At 43.1% G+C, this 21065-nt stretch overlaps 1 protein-coding gene and 1 long non-coding RNA gene across 2 annotated transcripts in view; one reads left to right on the top strand and one right to left on the bottom strand.

The window, feature by feature from the left end:
* The window catches only part of LOC130131967 (contactin-associated protein-like 2), a 285127-nt gene extending 273375 nt beyond the window's left edge, over positions 1 to 11752 (top strand). Inside the window, exons 26-27 of the mRNA XM_056301695.1 lie at positions 6246 to 6320; positions 11272 to 11752. Coding sequence (XP_056157670.1) covers positions 6246 to 6320; positions 11272 to 11471 — 275 coding nt within the window. The 3' untranslated portion in view covers positions 11472 to 11752. The remainder of the gene's footprint in view (positions 1 to 6245; positions 6321 to 11271) is intronic.
* On the bottom strand, positions 8761 to 13945 carry LOC130131968 (uncharacterized). Its single transcript, XR_008812426.1, has 3 exons — positions 13869 to 13945; positions 9387 to 9520; positions 8761 to 8775 (listed from the first exon to the last, which is right to left on the bottom strand). It is a non-coding gene; the product is annotated as an uncharacterized LOC130131968 (long non-coding RNA).
* Positions 13946 to 21065: the final 7120 nt, after the last annotated feature.

Genomic DNA, 21065 nt, shown 5'->3' with positions numbered 1-21065 from the left:
TTTTCAGTGATATTGACTCACTTTGAGCTGATACAACATCTGAGTGACGTCACTGAAAGAGGACATTTGTGCATCCATGGATGCTAAAATAGACACTATGGCAAGGTCTCTGAGATCCGAAATTGCATCAATATGAACCAAACTGCATGGCAACTTAGTGTCAGTCAGATCGGATGCTAGGGCTCTGTCTCACCACGTGACAGAATTGGGACAGGGGGCAAATCACTGGTCGGATGAGATTACATCCCTGGAGCGCAAGCTACAAATGTGATGTTCTCGTGTGTGATACAAATAAGCAGACAACTTATCAAACAAATGCGGAAGTTTACTGGAGAAGCCTCAGGTTAAATGATACAGCCATACTGTAAACTACTGTCTGACTAACTGATTTCACGGGTTCTGCCTCACGTAATGTATGACTGCACATGATGGCAATACGTCACTGTCGTAAATATTAATCACTGTAATGTTGTACCTATCTGTAAACATTACATCACTCCTTTAAAAAAAGAAAAGAAAAGATTAACACCATTGTCTTCACAGACAGGTTATAAGGTCTTAGACATAACTGATTCACTTACTATCTGCAATAGCTGCACCTGCTGTCCGGGTGGAGTTCAAGCTGATGGTGCCAGCTGTCAGGTCAAGCTTGGAGAAGACTGTCGCTCCTTTCAGCTCGTGGATCACATTGTCCACGGTGGGGGTGATGTGACGTTCACGCTGGATGGTGGTGTTGGCTTGTCTCATGTCGACACATACTCTCACCTTGTCTGGATCTTTTGGCTTGGATGGTGTGACGATGGATGAGACCCATGGCGTAGGGCCTGTGACTGTTTCAATGATGTCATCATCTTCTAGCTTTTTCCATTCCTCTTCGACTTTTTGTCAGATGTGAAACGGCACTCACCTGTGTGGCTGACAGGTTGGCTGAATGTTGGTGTTGATGTGCAGCTTAACTTGAAAGTCTTTTAACTTTCCAATGCCTTAAAACAGTTCTGGGTAGCTGTCTAGCAATTCATTTGTTACTGTTCAGCTGCTTGGGAAGGTCACACTGTTCACGATTTTGGCGAGGCCTAGCTCCTCAGCTGTTTTGTAGCCTAGCAGGGAGCAGCTGTCGACAGTCATCACATAGTACACTGCTCAAAAAAATAAAGGGAACACCTAAAAACACAATATAGACCTCGATGAATGAAATATTTCAGCTGAAAATCTTTATTTATTAGACAGAGGAATGTGTTTAGAGCAAAATAACCTAAGAATGATCAATGGAAATCAAAATCATTAGCCCATTAAGGTCTGGATTCAGAATCATACTCAAAATCAAAGTGGAAAATGAGAACATAGGCTGATCCAACTTCTGTGGAAATTCTTCAAGACGATTCAAAATGAGGCTCAGTAGTGTGTGTGGCCTCCACGTGCCTGTATGCACTCCCTACAACGTCTGGGCATGCTCCTGATGAGACGACGGATGGTCTCCCGAGGGATCCCCTCCAGACCTGGATCAGGGCATCGGTCAACTCCTGGGCAGTCTGTGGTGCGACATCGCGTTGGCGGATGGTACGAGACATGATGTCCCAGAGGTGCTCGATTGGATTCAGGTCTGGGGAACGTGCAGGCCAGTCCATAGCATCAATGCCCTCGACATACAGGAACTGCTGACACACTCTGGCCACATGAGGACGAGCATTGTCATGCATGAGCAGGAACCCAGGGCCCACTGCACCAGCATATGGTCTGACAATGGGTCTGAGGATCTCATCCCGGTACCTAATGGCAGTCATGGTACCTCTGGCTAGCACGTAGATGTCTGTGTGGCCCTCCAAGGATATGCCTCCCCAGACCATCACTGACCCACCGCCAAACCGGTCATGCTGGAGGATGTTGCAGGCAGCAGAACGTTCTCCACAGCATCTCCAGACTCTCTCACGTCTGTCACATGTGTTCAGTGTGAACCTGCTCTCATCTGTGAAGAGCACAGGGCGCCAATGGCGAATCTGCCAACCAAGATGTTCTCTGGCAAAGGTCAATCGGGCTGCACGGTGTTGGGCTGTGAGCACAAGCCCCAATTGTGGACGTCGGGCCCTCATACCATCCTCATGCATTCTGTTTCTCACTGTTTGAGCAGAAACCTGCACATTAGTGGCCTGTTGAAGGTCGTTTTGTAGGGCTCCGGCAGTGCTCCTCCTGTTCCTCCTTGCACAAAGGACCAGATAGTGGTCCTGCTGCGGGGTTGTTGTCCTCCTGCGGCCCCCTCCACATCTCCTGGTGTACTGGCCTGTCTCCTGGTACCTCCTCCATGCTCTGGACACTGTGCTGGGAGACACATCAAATCTTCTTGCCACAGCACGCATTGATGTGCCATCCTGGATGAGCTGCACAACCTGAGCAACTTCTGTAGGTTGCAGATACCGCCTTATGCCACCTCTAGTGGTGAGGGCACTAGCAACATGAAAAACTAACCAAAGATCGGCCAGAAAAGATGAGGACAGGCAAATGGTCTGTGGCCACCACCTGCAAATCCATTCCTTTTATAGGGGTTGTCTTGCAAATTGTCTAATTTCCACCTGGTGGAAATTAGACAATTTACCAACAGGTGAAATTGATTCACAAATCAGTGTTGCTTCCAAACTGGACAGGTTGATATCTCAAAAGTGTGATTGACTTGGAGCTACATTGCATTGCTTATGTGTTCCCTTTATTTTTTTGAGCAGTGTATTATGTCCCTCATATTATGTTTCCATATTCGTTACTTCGTTTATTGATAGAGTTAGAACAGATTTAGCAAACGATTGCTTTAATGCTCAGAAAGCTGAGGTTATTCCCAGTTGTGTGGTCAATACTCCCACCTAGCGGTAGAAAAAGTTACACTACAAGTAAGTTGTGTTTTGGTAGCCATTTTGATTCGAGCATTCAGAGTGGATGGATAGTGATGTGTGCATCTGTCTTTTCCTTCATCTACTGCCCTTGACACGGGATAATCTGTAAATCCACTGCTAGATAATGAAGTTTTATTACATATTCTAGTTTTACTTAGATAAATGAATCGAGTTTCAGCCTTTTATACTGCATGTACATGTTCGGATAGCATGAGCTAACTGGTTGTTAACTTACCGTAACCTAGAATGTCATTAGATGTTAGCCGCGTGTGTACCAGAATTATTTTACCGTTACATATTTGACTTACCTCTTATTAAGAAAATGGCTTATATTGGTTATAGAGAAGAATGTAATGATTTGATGTGTGGTTTCTGTATGTCTACGCAGAATAGTCTGTTAAAATATCTTTTTTTCTCTGTCTGTTACAGTTTTACAAAACATGGTTTCTCAGTAAAAGCTCTGAAGAACTCAACATGGTCTCCTGAGTACTTACTGGAGCCATTTGTTTAGCTCGCTGTCTAGGCTATGTAGAGGCATATAGCTGAGGGCAGAAGGGTAAAAAGATCTGTCAACCTGTCAAGTGACAGACGGGGAGGCAGCCCTTATAGGCACATACAGCTGAGTTTCATCCTCATAGCAATGCAAATTTATCCCATGACTGCGAATAATTTGGCCAACAGATGAAATACAAAGAGAGAAAAGTAGAGGGCCAAGAACTGAGCCCTGAGGTATACCATATTTAACGTCAGAGAATTTCGATGTAATATTACTATGTCAGACACACACTGTTCTTCCATAACTAGTACTTAAGCCAAGAGAGAGCTAAACCAGAGACACCAACATTTCAATTTATGCTGTCTAATAGTATACAGTCATCAATGGTGTCAAAGGCTGCAATAAGGTCCAGTAATAGAAGCACAGAGGTGGACTCAGAGTCCATAACATGTAGAAAATAATTCAACACTCTGGTTGGAGCAATTTCACTGGACTGACACCCTGAAAGCCGATTGAAAGAGTAATATAGATACTGTTCTTCTACATGTTATATATGGGTCGAACGTTATTGATATGCAACTCTCTAGTACTTTAAAAAGAATGGAAGATTAGAGACTGGTCAATCATTATTAAGGAGACAATTGTATCGATATGAATTTGGTAAGACAGGATCTGCAGGAGTAGCTGGAGTTGAAGAACTAATTTTGTTTAGGAGCCAATAAACCCTATTGCAGAAAAAGTCTAGAAACTCATGAGCCATGAATGCTGAGCAGTGAAAAGACAGCTGCTTTTTCATAAGTTTAGCTACAATGTCAAGGAGAAATCTGGGGTTGTGTATTAATATTGATTAAACGTGGGAGATATGCTGCTTTCGCAGCAGATAAAACACTTGTATTTCAATAAACACTCTTGTCAAGAAGTATAAAACTTCCAATTTTCATTTTTGCCATTTACATTCCAGTCTCCTAAAGGCTTGCTTAAGAGCACGTATCTCATCGTTAAACCAGGGTGTATGTTATGCTCGCGCACCAGAACCCGACCCGTGTGGCGAAACCCAAGGCAGACAGACACAGGATGACTTCGAAATCCAAAAAGGGCGGTTTTATTGTGGGAGGGGAATGTATGGTGCAAAAGCGTTCCGTTAGTGGGATGTGTGAATAAACTATGTGTGGTGTCCCGTGGTTTGCGTGGATAACTATGTGTGAGTGTTCTTAGCCTATGTGTGGTGCGGTGTGTAAATGACAAGGGAGGTGTTGAATAATGTGCGTGCACCTGGCGAGAAAGTCCAGTCCGTGATCCAAGAGGGGTTGTCCGAGGAAGTCCGGGTCCGAGATCCGGGAAGTCGAGTCCGAAAGGAGGGGTCCAGGTAGAGGGACACGGGGGGGGGGGATCGCTGGAGAGGCCCAGGGAAAAAACGTGAAGGTCGCTGGGGACGAGGGAGACGCGGGGAGCCGTGGAAGTCGCGGAGGGAGAGTCTTGGGAGGAAACAGAGACACGAATATAAGACACTGGGGAATAAAGGGAACAGCAAGGACCGCTGGAGGGCTTGTCAGAGCTTTACCGCAGGGTTCAGTACGTCGAAGCACGGAGTGGTGTTCTGGGAGACTTCTTGTAGAGGGCTGCCTGATTGCCGCAGGTGTGCCTGATGGATGATGGCAAACACCTGGTCTCCTCAGAGCGCGAGCCGAGCGCTCGGATGTTTCCGGCACGTCCGAGCTGGGGGAGTGGCTTGAACGTGCCGGGGAGGCAGCTCGGGGCGGTGTAACCACAACAGTGTATGCCTCTTTAGTCGCCTAGCTCTGGTAGTGAGGGTGCAACTGAACTGAGAAGACTAGAGAGGGATATTTAGCTAATCTTGTTTGTTAACCAGGAGTGAACATTGGACAATATTATACCAGGAAGCCGTGTACAATGTTTACGATTGCAAAGCCGAACTAGGAATCTGGCTGTTGTCCCTTGTTTCCTGTGCTGCAGATATTTGTAGCTGTTGCTAATGCTGTCCCTTGACTGTGTGTCTCCAGTAACAAAGTCACTTGAGGAGAAGTCCAACTTTGGTTGGAAGTTACTCAAGGATTATCGAATATGCAGCAATTCAGTTCTATCCTATTTGATATGATATTGATTTGTTAATGTTGGATAATTTTGCTCATTAAAAAAATTGTATATATAGTGTATTTTTTTAACTGGGTTCTCTGTCTCTAGTTTTATGACTTCGATAAAAATCTGATCACAGCGTAGGTCAAATTTATGCAGAAATACGGAAAATTCTAAGGGTTTCACAAACTCATGAGCGCCACTTCACACGGAATGTAAAAGAGGTGTATGAAGTTAAAAGTTTGATTAAGTTAACTTTCAATCAAAGCAAAATCTGCAATTGCACATTTTAATCTACTTTTCATTAGTTTTATCATGTACATTTTCATGTGAGAATTTGAAGCTCTAACTTAAAATTCAACCAAACTTTGAGAGTTAAAGAAAGTCAACAAAATGCTATGTACCCAGACGTGCATACATGTAGTAGGTTTATGTGGTCCAGTAGCCTACAGCAGCTCTGTAGACTGTACACATGCCCATGATGAGTGGTAGATCAGATCACAGTGGTATGTTTAGGGAGAGGCTATTTTAATAGCCTTCTGTGTCTTTTCGCTAGACGAGGTTGTCCTGATCATCAGACCTGATCAGGTTTTAATCTTTTATTTCAAATGAGGAGGAATGTGACAACTTCATTTTCTCTTCATGTTCTTGAGAATTTAACAAGACTATATTGCAGGCTTTTTGTTCTATACCTTGTAGCTATCAAACTATAAAATGTAGATTGTGTTTTAGCCTTCATGAGGCCCCCATTGTGTGACAGATTAATGTTGTGTTCACAGATGGTGCTGTTTTCCCTTTCAAGGAGGAGAAAGTCAGTCAGGACAGGGTGGATCGGAACTCTGCAATTGTCGGAGGTAGGTCCCACTCCTATCACATGGTTCCAGAGAGACCTTACTTCTGCTGTGGCAGCAGTGGCCTTGTATTTTGGGAATAAGGCTTCAGACCAGAAAGGTGTCCTTATTAAATTCCCGACGTCTGAGACGGAGTAAGTGGTGAAAAAAAAAACGTCTCCCCTTCCATGAAAACTCTGACATAATGGCAGGTCAGGGGTAAGGTTGGTACTGGCTGAAGCAGAATCCTTTACTTTTTGATATCAACATAATAAAGACATTGTTTTGTTGATACATTTACATCACTGATATTCACACACATCAGCAAGCTGTGATGACCAACATGTACATGGCTCCCCTCTTACCGGATTCCAGCATCCAGCTGTCTTCCTTAACACATCATAACACATCACAACAACACATAACAACACATAACAACACATACTAACACACAACAACATGTACATGGCTCCCCTCTTACATTACATGGCATTACATCCCAGTCATTTAGCTGATGCTTTTATCCAAAGCGACTTACAGTAAGTGCATCATTTAACGTAGGAGATCAGGAGAACTACTAGTCATCAGAGGTCATAAGTGCATCTAAACAAGCATCTAAGAGCAAAACCAGTGCTAAAGTAAAAGTGCAAGAAAGAGTTTTTTTTTAATGAGTGAACACAATAAGTGCTAAGAACAAGTAACAGGGTAGTAGTTCTTAAAGAGGTGAGTTCTCAACCTGCGGCGAAAGATGGGCAGCGACTCTGCTGTCCTGACATCACTGGGGAGTTCATTCCACCAATGTGGGGCCAGGACAGAACCGAGCCAGGACCGGGTCGATCGGCAGCAGGGGCCTCTGAGCGATGGGGCAACCAGGCGTCCCGAGGCAGCAGAGCGAAGTGGTCGGGCGGGGGTGTGGGGCTTGACCATGGCCTGGAGATAGGAAGGAGCTGTTCCTTTCAATGCCCTGTAGGCTAGCACCAGAGTCTTAAACTGGATGCGAGCAGCTACTGGGAGCCAGTGTAGGGACATGAGAAGGGGAGTTGTGTGGGAGAACTTAGGGTGGTTGAACACCAGACGAGCTGCAGCTTTCTGAACAAGCTCCAGAGGTCTGATGGCCGACGCCGGGGCGCCAGCAAGGAGGGAGTTGCCGTAGTCCAGCCAGGAGATGACCAGAGCCTGGATGAGCACCTGTGCCACTCGTCGGTGAGGAATGGGCACTGGTTTTGCTCTTACCAGGTTCCAGCATCCAGCTGTCTTCCAGATGCTGTCACTGCTGGAAACCCACAGCCAAACAAAGCATAAGAGCCTACTGCTGCTAGTGTAACTGACTAATAATACATCATAACACATCATAATAACACATAACACATAATAACACAGCCACATAGCAAATTCTTGATTGTGTACCTGTCTGAAGCATTTTAACAGATTTGTGTCCTTTTCTCTGCTAAAGATACACCAGATTTGATGTTGATCTCCGTGTTTCCACCGTGTTCTGTTATGTTTGAAAATCAAACTGTGTCTAATTAGTTGTACATGCACCCTGCCCGCTACCCTCTCATCAAGCACGACTGACTGTTGTCTAATTAGTTGTACATGCACCCTGCCCGCTACCCTTTCATCAAGCACGACTGACTGTTGTCTAATTCGTTGTACATGCACCCTGCCCGCTACCCTCTCATCAAGCACTACTGCCTGTTGTCTAAGCAGTTGTACATGCACCCTGCCCGCTACCCTCTCATCAAGCACTACTGACTGTTGTCTAAGCAGTTGTACATGCACCCTGCCCGCTACCCTCTCATCAAGCACTACTGACTGTTGTCTAAGCAGTTGTACCTGCACCCTGCCCGCTACCCTCTCATCAAGCACGACTGACTGTTGTCTAATTCGTTGTACATGCACCCTGCCCGCTACCCTCTCATCAAGCACTACTGCCTGTTGTCTAAGCAGTTGTACATGCACCCTGCCCGCTACCCTCTCATCAAGCATTACTGACTGTTGTCTAAGCAGTTGTACCTGCATCCTGCCCGCTACCCTCTCATCAAGCATTACTGAAGGTCACTGGTAATGTTGCTATTATAGTTATGTCAAGTTTCCAATCACAGTGTCAGTACTGAACCACAGGCTTGGACTCAAAACACAGACTCAGTCTCAGTTCACAAAAATCAGTCCTTTTAATAAAAATGAGGTAGGTACACAGGTGATCAGATAGCAAAGCAGCAGTGTCTAAATGGGCAGGCAAAAGACAAGGTCAAAAAGGCAAAAACAGGTCAGGAAACTATAGGGCTCTAGAAACTCACACAAGGGGAAAAATGCTGGAACGCTGTCACAACGAACAAGACGAACTGGCACAGAAGGAAGGGAACACTAAGACTATATACCCTGGAGGAGGGGAGACAATGACACACAGGTGCAACACATTAGGGCAGGACAGGTAATCACACAGGAGGGAGACTCATGAGGGCAGGAAGTAAAGGACCTGAAACGAGACAGGAGGTGAGTATCAAAATAAAACAGGAAGTACAAGACAAAGAACACTGGGAGAAACAAAAGATAACTTAACTATCAAGATGGGGCGTGGCACACGGGAGTTCACAGTTTATAAAGATTGCTTAGCTGCATTAAAATTCATCTAATAGGGGCGCCCAGGTAGTGCAGCAGTCTATTCCGTTGCCTACCAACACGGGGATCGCCGGTTCGAATCCTCGTGTTGCCTCCGGCTTGTTCGGGCGCCCTACAGACACAATTGGCCGTGTCTGCAGGTCGGAAGCCGAATGTGGGTATGTGTCCTGATAGCTGCACTAGCGCCTCCTTTGGTTGGTCGGGGCGCCTGTTCAGGGGGGAGGGGGAATAGTGTGATCCTCCCACGCACCCCTGGTGAAACTCCTCACTGACAGGTGAAAAGAAGCGGCTGGTGACTCCACATGTATGGGAGGAGCCATGTGGTAGTCTGCAACCCTCCCCTAATCAGCAGAGGGGGTGGAGCAGAGACCGGGATGGCTCGGAGGAGTGGGGTAATTGGCCAAGTACAATTGGGGAGAAAAAGAGGGGAAAAACCAACTTAAAAAAAATCTAATGAGATGGGTTTACCTCATCCAAGGCTCTTCTGCTATGCCTAACACCATAAAGTAAGCACAGTTTGGTTAGGAATCCACTTCATCATCCCGTTATGGTGAAACACTGGCTCCTCGTCTGGCTGAAGGCGGGAACATGGGAGTGATGTTCTGCAAAGATTCAGCTTAACATTTACATCAGTACACAGCTCCTGCCTTGTTAAGTACATTGCCCAACACAGAGTAGCAAATACCACATGCACATTCCAGCCCTGAGGCCACATTCAGCATAAGCAAGAGATGCCCTTTTCTCTGACACTGTGACAACAAGGGCATATCTTCTAGTGTTAACTGGACGCTATTACAGGTCTAAAACTGAGGGAGCTGGAAAGTAAAAAAGTCATTAAATATATTCTTTAAGAAAACTAATTTTAATTAGATTTTAACAAGGAAGGACGTGTTTACCCTACCTGCATGTCTTAGCCTTAAAACTACCTTTAAATTTTGCAGAGGACTTAAACCGCAAAACATGTCCTGTTACAACTAGCCCAGAAATATAACCAAATATTTTATTATTATTATTGTTGTTGTTGTTATTAGATATAATGTTATCTTTACTTGTATGAATATGATGAAATTATTATTATTGTTGTTGTTGTTGTTATTATATATATTATCTTTCTTGCATGAATATGATGAAATGTCATGATTGCCTTTACATTTAAAAAGTTGCTCATCTGTTTCAGTGTCATTTTACAGTTAATCTATTTAATGTTTTCTTCTCTTAGAATTACTGTGATTGCTAATAGGATTACCTATGAGAAGCAATGGAATGAGGGGGGTGTTCATGGAAGCAAAGTTAATGTATAAGAATTAATGAAAATATAATTTTATGGAGATCTCTTTGGATTTATTTTTAGCAATTTTGGCAGTCCATTGAAAAATGACGGTAAAGTTTCAAAGCCACCATTATAAGTATTTTACATTAATATTTGGGACCAGGATATGTTTACTTTAAAAAATATAAATTCAGCTTTTTTTTTGGGTTACTATGCTCACCCAAATTGCATTCATTATCCAGACATAATTGACTGAAATACTTCCGCCATTATTTCCCAATTCTATCATTATGCCACCTTTTTTATCTTTCATGTACAAGTAGTTCAGTGTAATGCACCAATTTACACTGGAGCTTGCCAAATGGTATCTTTTGAGTGCCTTAACTATGGGAATTTTCACGTTTTCTTTCCCGTATTTTATAGATGCTGAAGGCATGAGGCATGTTGGTTTTATGTTTTAGTTTTTGAGCTATATACATTTAAGATGTTGTTCTTATTTCATGGATATATTTTATGATATTTTATGGATATGTTATGGAATTATATGTGGTATATGCCGAAATATATTTAAATATAAAGATATTTTATGGATTTAAATATAAATGTTTATATTATATTATATATACAATCTTCTATATATATATAATCTTTATATAAATCTTTATGTTGTATTATATATCTTTGTTTATTTAAATATGAAGACATTTTATTGCTGATATTTGCGGTATATGCAGAAATATATTTAAATATAAAGATATTTTATGGATGATATTTGTGGTATATGCAGAAATATATTTAAATATAAAGTTTTTTTGGATTTAAATATAAATCTTTATATTGTATTATTTATAAAGTCTTTATATAAATCTTTATATTGTATTATATCTCATCATATTTATTTAAATATAAAGATATTTAATGGCTGATATTTGTGGTATATGCAGAAATATATTTAAATATACAGATAGTTTATGGATAACATTTGTGGTATATGCATAAATTGTCAGGGTGCTGACGATTAAGTTGAGGATCGAACCAGAGTCCATGCTTACGAATTAGGCCCTTGGTTTGCTTTTTTCCCAGGCATCATAGCCGTGGTGATCTTCACTATCCTGTGCGTTCTGGTCTTCATGATTCGACACATGTTTCGTCACAAGGGCTCCTACCACACCAACGAGGCTAAGGGGGCTGAGTCGGCAGACTGCGCTGATGCAGCCATCATCGTCAACGACCCCGCTTTCACAGAGACCATCGATGAAAGCAAGAAGGAATGGTTTATCTGAAAGCTTTCTGGACGATGGACACCATGACATTGTGAAATAATTATCTAGACTTAGGAAGTAGCGGTGAATAGTGACCACTCGTGCTCCTTGTGAATATGGAGAGTGGTTTCACGTAAGCAACAAAGGACATCTTGGCACCGCAGTGTTGTTATTGGCAGAGCGGTGGGTTGTGGTGAACTGTGCCCATGTTGATAATTGGATGGTTCATATTAATGTTACTTGGAATGGCCAGTGTGAAAGGTTAACAAAGCCTTCAGACGATGGATTGACTGGTACCCTTAAGAAACCTTCTAGAAAGCATGGATGTGAGACTGTGGGTGGGGGAATAAAAGGGGAATTAATTTATGTCACTTAGTTTCTTTCTCCAGTATGGAAATGACCACAAACAATTCAGGTTTACCCTATTTCAGTGTCAGTTTATTCTAATATTCTAATTTTCAATTAGGCATATTATATTTGTCCTAGTTTTAGTCATAAAATGAGTAGTATTTATGATAACTGTGATGTGTTATGTACACTGCTGAGCTTGCTTCTCAACGACATGTTGGAGTTTGATGACAAATACAAAAATTTAAACGACAACAAAAGACTTAACTGGAAAAACAAACTTTGACAGCTTCCTTTGGACAGAGAATAGGAAAACAAAGTCACAGTCATATTTATTTTTACATGTGCATAATCATCACAGTGTGTTTTCCACACTCTACTGGTTGGGACTCCGTGTCTGTAAAGTCGGGCATACCTGTATGTATGCTAGTCTGCTGTGTTTCTGCTGCCAAATAAGAGCTTATAACTTACAAAAAAGTACTTATAACTTACAAATAAGTACTTATAACTTATAAATAAGTGCTTAAAGGGACAGCCCAGCTTGTGAAGAATGTGACTGACCATAAAGCGAGAATGGTTTTACTCCATATAAGTGGTTTCTAGATCACAGCAGCTCTTGGCATTTGTAAACTGTACCAGTGCAAAGGAAAAACACAGGACATTTTAAAGTGTGTCTCTGCTAAACTGTCTCATCACTATACGTTCATTTTTCCATCAACTTATCTTCCATGTCAGGATTGTAATGTCACAAGACATCATTCTCCCTGCGTACTTCATCCAGTTCCTCTGAAGTGATCCACCGGCCCCCTGAGGCCTGCTGGGAAATGTGATGCCTTCAGGTGGCCCTGACTCTGACCAGGGCTCTTCTCACAGTTTGCTTTGCCTGCTCATAGCTGGAGGGGGTGTCCTAAACCAGACCAGTCTTAGGTGGATCCTTTCAGTTCAGAAGAACAGTTGCTCTACTGTGGAGATCTTATGGAAGTTACTACTTGTGTCGGTGATCTTACAGTTTTGTACACTGATACAGCATGTACACCTCACCAGCTGCACATCTCATAGTCTGCTTTACTCTCACTGACACTTGTTACCCCAAGACACCTCAAATATGATTTTTCAAAGTAATTGCATCTTGCAATAGTATTTTTGAAAAAACAGAAAAACAATGCTACTGATGTTGGCTTCTAATGTGTCCGTCACACTGGTGCAAGTAATTTTTGATGGACTGAAAAGATGCTTGGTTCATGAAAAACATTATTTTAAAAGCTTCTTGAAAACCTGAAGTAACCCTTTAATTGTATCATGTGAATGAAAGGAAATTCTGGAAACTAATGCTTATCCATAAAACCAAGGCTAAGACATTTACGTCTGATTGTATTTGTATTTGATTGTATCTGTCATTTGTATGTATATGTACAGTATGCTGTTAAAACTATGACAGACCTATTTCTTTCATCATCCACATGGTAGCTTCAGGTTGTGTTAATTTTGTATTAATAATTTTGACCAGTTGTACCTTCTTTCAGGTGCAACTTGTTACTTTGTGCTTCATATTTATCATTCTCTTAAAATATTTGAAACTTCTCTTTTATAAACCTTACAAACACCAGTAAATTCTGACAAGCCAGTCATACGAACAATCATACTGAGACCCATCTTCACATACAGACAACTACGACAGTACTGCTAAATTTGCATGTTTAATTCAGTCCATTCAACGAAACATGCCGTCTTCAAAATCCAATATAAAATTCAGAGTTTAAAGTGAAAAGAAAATGAAAACCTGGGGCACAAAGTTTTTTTCATCCATCCAACTATTTAGAAATTTTTGAGGTATACAGTGGAATTTTTTTGATACTACCCTGTTAAAATATTAAATGTTTGGTAAACAAAGACTGAGCTAAATATTGGACTAATATGGGACGGGCACAAGTACACCTGCATCGATCCAGGATCTCAGAAGTCTGTCGCCTAGACATGTCAGTGATCTCAGAACTCTGTCGCCTAGACAGTGCCTTGTAGATTAATTTTGGTGTCTCAATGCAAAAACAGTGATGAGCTCAGATGTCTTACCTGTGGAGGCATGGATATCTTTAGGAGACATGGCAGTGGAGTTTTTAACTAGTTTAACACAATCTTGAGAGGATGCCTGAGGAGTGGAGAAGAAGCCTACTGGTACCAATTTTGAAGAATAAGGGTGATGTGCAGAACTGTAGCAACTACAGAGGTATAAAGTTGATCAGCCACAGCATGAAGATATGGGAAAGAGTAACAGAAGCTAGGTTAAGAGAAGAGGAGAGGTGATGATTAGCGAGCAGCAGTATGGTTTCATGCCACAAAAGAGCACCATAGATGTGATGTTTGCTTTGAGAGTGTTGATTGAGAAGTATAGAGAAGGCCAGAAGGATTTACATTGTGTCTTTGTGGATTTAGAGAAAGCATATGACAGGGTGCCAAGAGAGGAGGTGTGGTATTGTATGAGGAAGTCGGGAGTTGCAGAGAAGTATGTAGGAGTGGTGCAGGATATGTATGAGGGAAGTGTGACAGTGGTGAGGTGTGCGGTTGGGATGACAGATGGGTTCAAGGTGGATGTGGGATTACATCAAGAATCGGCTCTGAGCGAGATCAGGCAAGAGTCTCCGTGGACTATGATGTTTGCGGATGACATTGTGATCTGTAGCGAGAGTAGGGTGCAGGTTGAGGAGAGCCTGGAGAGGTGGAGGTATGCACTGGAGAGAAGAAGAGTTAAAGTCAGTAAGAGCAAGATGGAATACCTATGCGTGAATGAGAGGGAGGACAGTGGAATGGTGAGGATGCAAGGAGTAGAGATGACGAAGGTGGATGAGTTTAAATACTTGGGGACAACTGTCCAAAGTAACGGGGGGTGCAGAAGAGAGATGAAGAAGAGAGTGCAGACAGGGTGGAGTGGGTGGAGAAGAGTGTCAGGAGTGATTTGTGACAGAAGGGTACCAGCAAGTGTTTAATCAACTTTATAGGCCAAGTGTGCTGATGTATATGAGGAATTTGACTCTGGTTTACAGCAGCTTCTAGTACTTGCATATATTACTCACAAAAAATAAAACAAAAAGTAAAAACAAGAAATAAATGGAATAATAAATAGGATATTAGAGGTAAGTATGGATGCACAATATGTCTGTCACTACTATACAGAGTTTTCTTATGGTTGAATAACTTATGCTTATATATTATATTGCTTAGAGTAGGATAAGCAGTTTGGATAATGGATGGATGGCTAGATTATGTACTGATATTAAACCCTTACAACTTATTATGCTTATATATAATATCTTATATACAATTATATACTATGTATTTATCTATTATATAATTACATATTTTAATATATAGTTGTTATAATTATAACACCAACAGTAATCATTTGTAGCTAGTATACAAACATATGTATATTTAAAATTGTACATGTGTACTGCACACCTGGTTTCAAAAGAGGTAGTGCACATCATAGATATGTAGGTGAGACATCTTAACCAGAGGGAGCTGTTGATAAAGTGTCATATTTGCATAATAACTTACCATTATTGCACCATGCTGTTAAGTGTTCATGAGAAAGGTGGCCTGTGGGCAAATAACGGTTCTATCTGGTGGTTTTAGTGCTGTGCTGATTCTGCCTGCCTGTTTCCGGACTCTAGAGGTGTGCAAGTCCTACAGGGACTCCCGCAGGGGAGCACCAATGATTTTTTTTCTGCTGTCCTTACTCTTTGCTGCAGTCTGTTCCTATCCCATTTTGTTGCTGCTCTGAACCAGACCGTGATGGATATGCACAGAACAGAGTCAATGACTAAGGTGTAGAACTGGCTCTGTCCATGAGTTCTGTGCAGTGCCTAGACAGATAGCCAACACGAACGAGGGACAAAGCTTTCCACTGGAGTAGTTTAATCACTCGTTGCAATTTTTGTAAAACTGAAACACACAAAGCACAATGTGAACACATTAAAATAAGAATATTAAACAAATCTGACCTCAATTAACATGTTTCTTTTACAGGTACCCTCACCAGGATCAACATTCACAAAGGTAAGTACAATCCAAATTTCAACATAACAAACTTTTCCTATGTAACAACAAACTATAGCTCTATTAATAGAGAACTCCCTTCCAGTTTCAAATAATGTTGGGTAAGTATATGGTAGGTAAACTACAGAGCACACCAAACAGAACAATGAATGTGATGCACAGCTATCAGCAAGTAACGTCAGGCTACCATGCACGAGGCTAGGCTAAAGGTATATAGCTAACACACAGACACACACACACACACAACAACCGACGTAACGTTAAACACTCATAGAAACCCATGACTTAACTTTTCCCATAACACACATTCATTTCTAACTTAAACACGAAATAGCACCATACTTACTGATAGATCTACTCTACGGGACACAAAAACAACTGTAGAGCACATCCATTAACGTTAGTTTTCTGTTTTCAGGCGAACTCATACTGACAGGAAATGCCGTTATGACAACATGGGCTGGCACAGCATCACTTCCTTGCAGGAGCAATAACCCTTCCGCCAGTAGGTGGCACTATAGTTTCAAAATACTAATAACAGAAATGACAGGAGTCAGCACACTCCCCACTTGGTATCTAAATACCTTTTACACCTTTTCTTTTCGTATGAGTAAAACCACATCACTGATCGGCCTAAGGTACTCTTTTACTATCCCTTGGCTAACAGTCTTCACTGAGACCTTACGGACCTTACTATCAGAGCGGGGAAAGGACTTAACTATAAGTCCAAGGGGCCACTCGTTACGTTTGGAGTGAATGTCCTTCATCAGAATAACATCACCCTCTTGTAGGTTAGGCATTTCCTTGGTCCACTTTTTGCGCAACTGAAGAGTTGCCAAGTACTCCTGTTTCCACCTTTTCCAGAAGGAGTCTGCTAATCTCTGGACCTGGCGCCACTGTACTTTGCACAAGTGATCCAATTCAAAGTCTCCTGGAGGAGTGGGTGTTCCTTTCACCTTCTGTGTTAGAAGAGCGGCAGGAGAGAGCCTTTCGGGTATGTCTGCATCATATGAGATCGGAACCAGAGGTCTGGAGTTCATGATGGCCATAACTTCGGCCATTAAGGTAGTTAGGCCTTCATGGGTGAGTCTAATAGCTCCATCCTTCACCAGCAGAGCATCCAGGGTGCGTCTGGCCACACCTATCAATCTTTTCCATGCACCTCCCATGTGCGAGGAATGGGGAGCATTAAATGTCCATGTGCACCCCTGGTCTTGCAAGTAGCTTTTGATCTCTGGATCATTGTCTCGGTGCCACAGGAAATAGAGGAAATTGTGATGGTCCTCCCTGACTTTAAAGCCATAGAAAATCTGTTCTACATCGGCGGTGATGGCAATCTGTTCTCTTCTGAACCTCAGTAGGACTCCCACAAGAGTGCTGTTGAGGTTGGGTCCGCTGAGAAGCATGTTGTTCAAGGACATTCCCTTATATTTAACGCTGGAATCGAAAACCACTCTTATTCTACCTGGTTTCTGGGGGTGGTAAACACCAAAGGTAGGTAAGTACCAACAGTCTTGCTCTGGCTGCAGGGAATGAGCTGGCTCTGCCTGGTGGTTGTCAATGACCTTCTGCATAAAGTCAAAGAAATGGCCTTTCATTTCAGGTCTCCTTCTAAACGAGCGTTGGAGAGAGTTAAGCTGCTGGGATGCCTGTTGTCTATTATTTGGAAGAGGCTTGCGAGGTGAACGAAAAGGCAGCGGTGCTACCCAATGGTTTTCATTGTCCAAGTACACTTCGTTTTCCATGATTCTGAGAAAGTTGTTATCATCTACTGACAGGGCTGGTTTGTCATCATCAGGCGTTTTCTGGAAAACATGTTCACCTAGATCATCCAGTTTTGGCTCTGGAAAAACCTCCTGAGTGTGAGGATGAGTTAGAGGGCTTTGCTTGGCTGGAGTATCAAGTCTCTCCTTGACGTGGATAATGTTGGTGCACGGCTTAAGAAAGGAAGAGCGTCCATTTTGAAGGACATGTGTTTCGTAGACGTTGACTCTCTCAGTCTTGTGTGCACCATCTAAACACAGCTCCCCAACTATGACCCAGCCAAGGTCAAGGCATTGGGCAAAAGGAGCGTTGTGCGGCCCATTTAGCTGTTCACGTACCTTATGCAAGCTCAAAATGTCTCTACCAGCAGGAGGACGATAGGAGCGCTGGTGTCAAGAGGAGGGATCTTATCAGCTACAGGGCCGAGGTGAGGGAAATAGTGAGCAAACTCAGGTGTTGGTATCTCTGATCTGTCATCAGGTAAGTTGTTGCATTCTAACAGCGTAGGGAGGACAACTTTGGTTTCCCCATCGAGTGATTGTATAACAACATTGCTAGCCTTCCTCCCTGCTGTCTCAACTGTAAAAAGTTTTCAGGGTGTAAGGGGATGCATTACCTTTAATGTCTAGGAGATCAAAGAATTCCGATTTCACCAGGGACCGGTTGCTTTGGTCATCAATCACTGCATAAACTCTGCGGGATTTGTTCGGACGATCGGCATGGTATACTTTGACTAAGCAGATTTTAGAACAAGATCTGGGTTTAGTGTCTCCACCACATATTTCAGTGCAAATGGAAGTGACTACAGGGGATGCAGCTTCTTCACCCTCCCCACTATGCTCATCCTCAGATGTCTGTTCGGTCTGCTTACTAACTGACCAAGGGGCCGGACCAGGATGCATTGCTGAAATGTGTTTGTTGCTTTCACATTCTTTACATTGAAGCATTGCCTGGCAATCTTTTGCTATGTGTTTGGTGCTGTCACAACAGCGAAAGCAGATAGAGTTCTCTTTTAAGTATGTTTTCCTTTCATCGATGTGTTTCCATCAGAAACCACGGCCTTTTGACAGCGGATGTGGTTTTTTATGTAACGGGCATTGCTTGTTTGGCTCATCCCTGACTGAAGCCTTGCTATTTTGTGAGCCTGTAGCAGAGGCTGTGACCTCTGTTTTCCTAACTGACACAGCTGTTTTGCTGGCCCATTTCGATGCACTTTCTCTCTGAGCATAGTTTGCAGTAGTAGAAAGACTTAATGCAAAACTGGGGTCGTTTCTAGCTTTAGCCTGCGAGCATACGAAGTCCACAAAAAAGCTAAATGGTGGGAAGGGAACATGATTGTCTTCCTTATACTTAGATCCTTGACTGATCCAGCGTTCCCTCAAAAAGACAGGGAGCTTTTCGACTATTGGGATGACACCCCTTGCTGTGTCGAGATAGGTGAGCCCTGGTAGAAGTACCCCTGATTTGGCTGCATCTAGCTCTCTTAACAAGTCTCCTAGTTCTCTGAGCTGGAGAGTGTCTTTGTTAGAGATGGCTGGGAAAGACTCTAATCACTTGAGTAGAGCATCTTCTATTACCTATGGGCTCCCATAAGCCTCTTCTAATCGCTCCCATATCATTAAAACTCCTGCTCTTGGGTTTGTTACATGCACTGACCTTATTCTCTTGGCTTGAGCTGATGACTCGGGCCCGAGCCACTTGACGAGGAGATTGAGCTCTTCCTGGTCATTCAGATTCAGGTGCTTTGTGGCTGACAGGAAAGATGATTTCCATGCCCTGAAATTCTCTGGACGATCATCAAAGGTGAGGAGCCCAGAGCTCACCATCTCTTTCCTTATAAAATACTGGGCAAGGTCAGGAGTTTGGGGCACAGGTGAGTATTTATCCAGGGTCTGAACAGACCTATGCTGAGCTGCAGGTGAGTGTTCACCATAGTGGGCCTGGACAGGGGGGTACTGAGTTGTGAGTAAGAACTTGCTATGCTGGCCCTGATCAGGAGGAAGCTGAGAGGCAGGCAGGTGCTCGCCACATTGGATCTGAACAGGAGCGCGCTGAACCACAGGTAAGTATTTTTGATGCTGCGCCTGTACAGAGGTAATCTCAGGCTGAGCTGAGGGTACATACTTATTGTACTGGCTTCTATCAGGAAGAGGCTGAGCTGCAGGTAAGTATTGTTTATACTGAACCTGTACAGAGGTGGGCTGAGCTGAATCTATATATTCCTGCTTTGTGACAAGTACATTTGAGGCAGCAAGAGCTAGGTTGCGCTCATCTTCTCTGGGTTTATGATCGACTATGCCTTCACAAATGTTTTGCATTGTATTAACAACACTGTCAATAAGTGGTGGGGGCGGGGCTTTTAATATTTTACCCTGCACGACTGTGGTAACGACATAACATTGTAAAGCTCCTGTTGAGCATTTTGTTCAAACGACTGAGTGTTTATATAGTCTCTGGTGCGTTGGAATGGGCCATCTTGTGTTAAGTCTTGTAACTCACCATGAGAGTCTTTTACCCAAAACTCAGCTGCGGCTGCCTCTTCATAAACAGCTGCCTCTTTTAATGCTGCTGTGGCTTCCTTCTGCTGCCTTAAAACATGAAGATCTGCTTCGATCTTTGCCTTTTGCGTCATCATTGCTGCCTCCTTCTCTGCATAGGATACCTTTATCTTAGCTGCCTCTGCTTTGGCTTTAGCCCTTGTGGCAGCAGCACTTTGGTATGACCATGACGTTGAAGAGGATTTGCGAGAGCTGGAGACTGACGCTCGAGACCTTGTATGCAGGCTCATCTGAGATGGACGTTCATCAGTAGTTGAGGCTTGAGTTGACCTACGAGTTGCTTCTGAGGGAAGAAACCCCGCCTGCAGGTCTGGTGGAAGTTCACTAGCATTGCCCGGAACCTGAGACGCCAGCTGTGGTTGAGAGAGGCGTTCCTTGTTGTTGCTGTGGGCCCCGGAGTCCATCTGTAGGTGAGCCTGGCGTTCGTCGTTTTTGTTGCTGAGGGCCCCAGATTCCGTGTGCGGGTGAGACAGGACGTCGTCGTTGTTGGGGTTTGTCGTCGTTGTTGGGGTTTAGGGGCTCCGTCTGCAGTTGAGACTGGCGTTCACCGTTGCTGCACCGTTGCTGCTCAAGGTGGCTCATCTTCACAGCATTATGTGATGGAATGCAGAGTGCTGATTACAGTTATTTTGCAGTCTTCTCCCGCTGGTTATCATTTTACTATTCTGTCCTCGGCACATGAGTTCTGTGCAGTGCCTAGATAGATAGCTAACACGAACGAGGGACAAAGCTTTCCACTGGAGTAGTTTAATCACTCGTTGCAATTTTTGTAAAACTGAAACACACAAAGCACAACGTGAACACATTAAAATAAGAATATTAAACAAATCTGACCTCAATTAACATGTTTCTTTTACAGGTATCCTCACCAGGATCAACATTCACAAAGGTA

Source organism: Lampris incognitus, unplaced genomic scaffold (assembly GCF_029633865.1).
Source record: "Lampris incognitus isolate fLamInc1 unplaced genomic scaffold, fLamInc1.hap2 H_2, whole genome shotgun sequence".
In the NCBI taxonomy this organism is placed as follows: Eukaryota; Metazoa; Chordata; class Actinopteri; order Lampriformes; family Lampridae; genus Lampris; species Lampris incognitus.
Note: the sequence above shows the minus strand (reverse complement) of the source record. Positions and strands in the feature narration are given on the sequence as shown.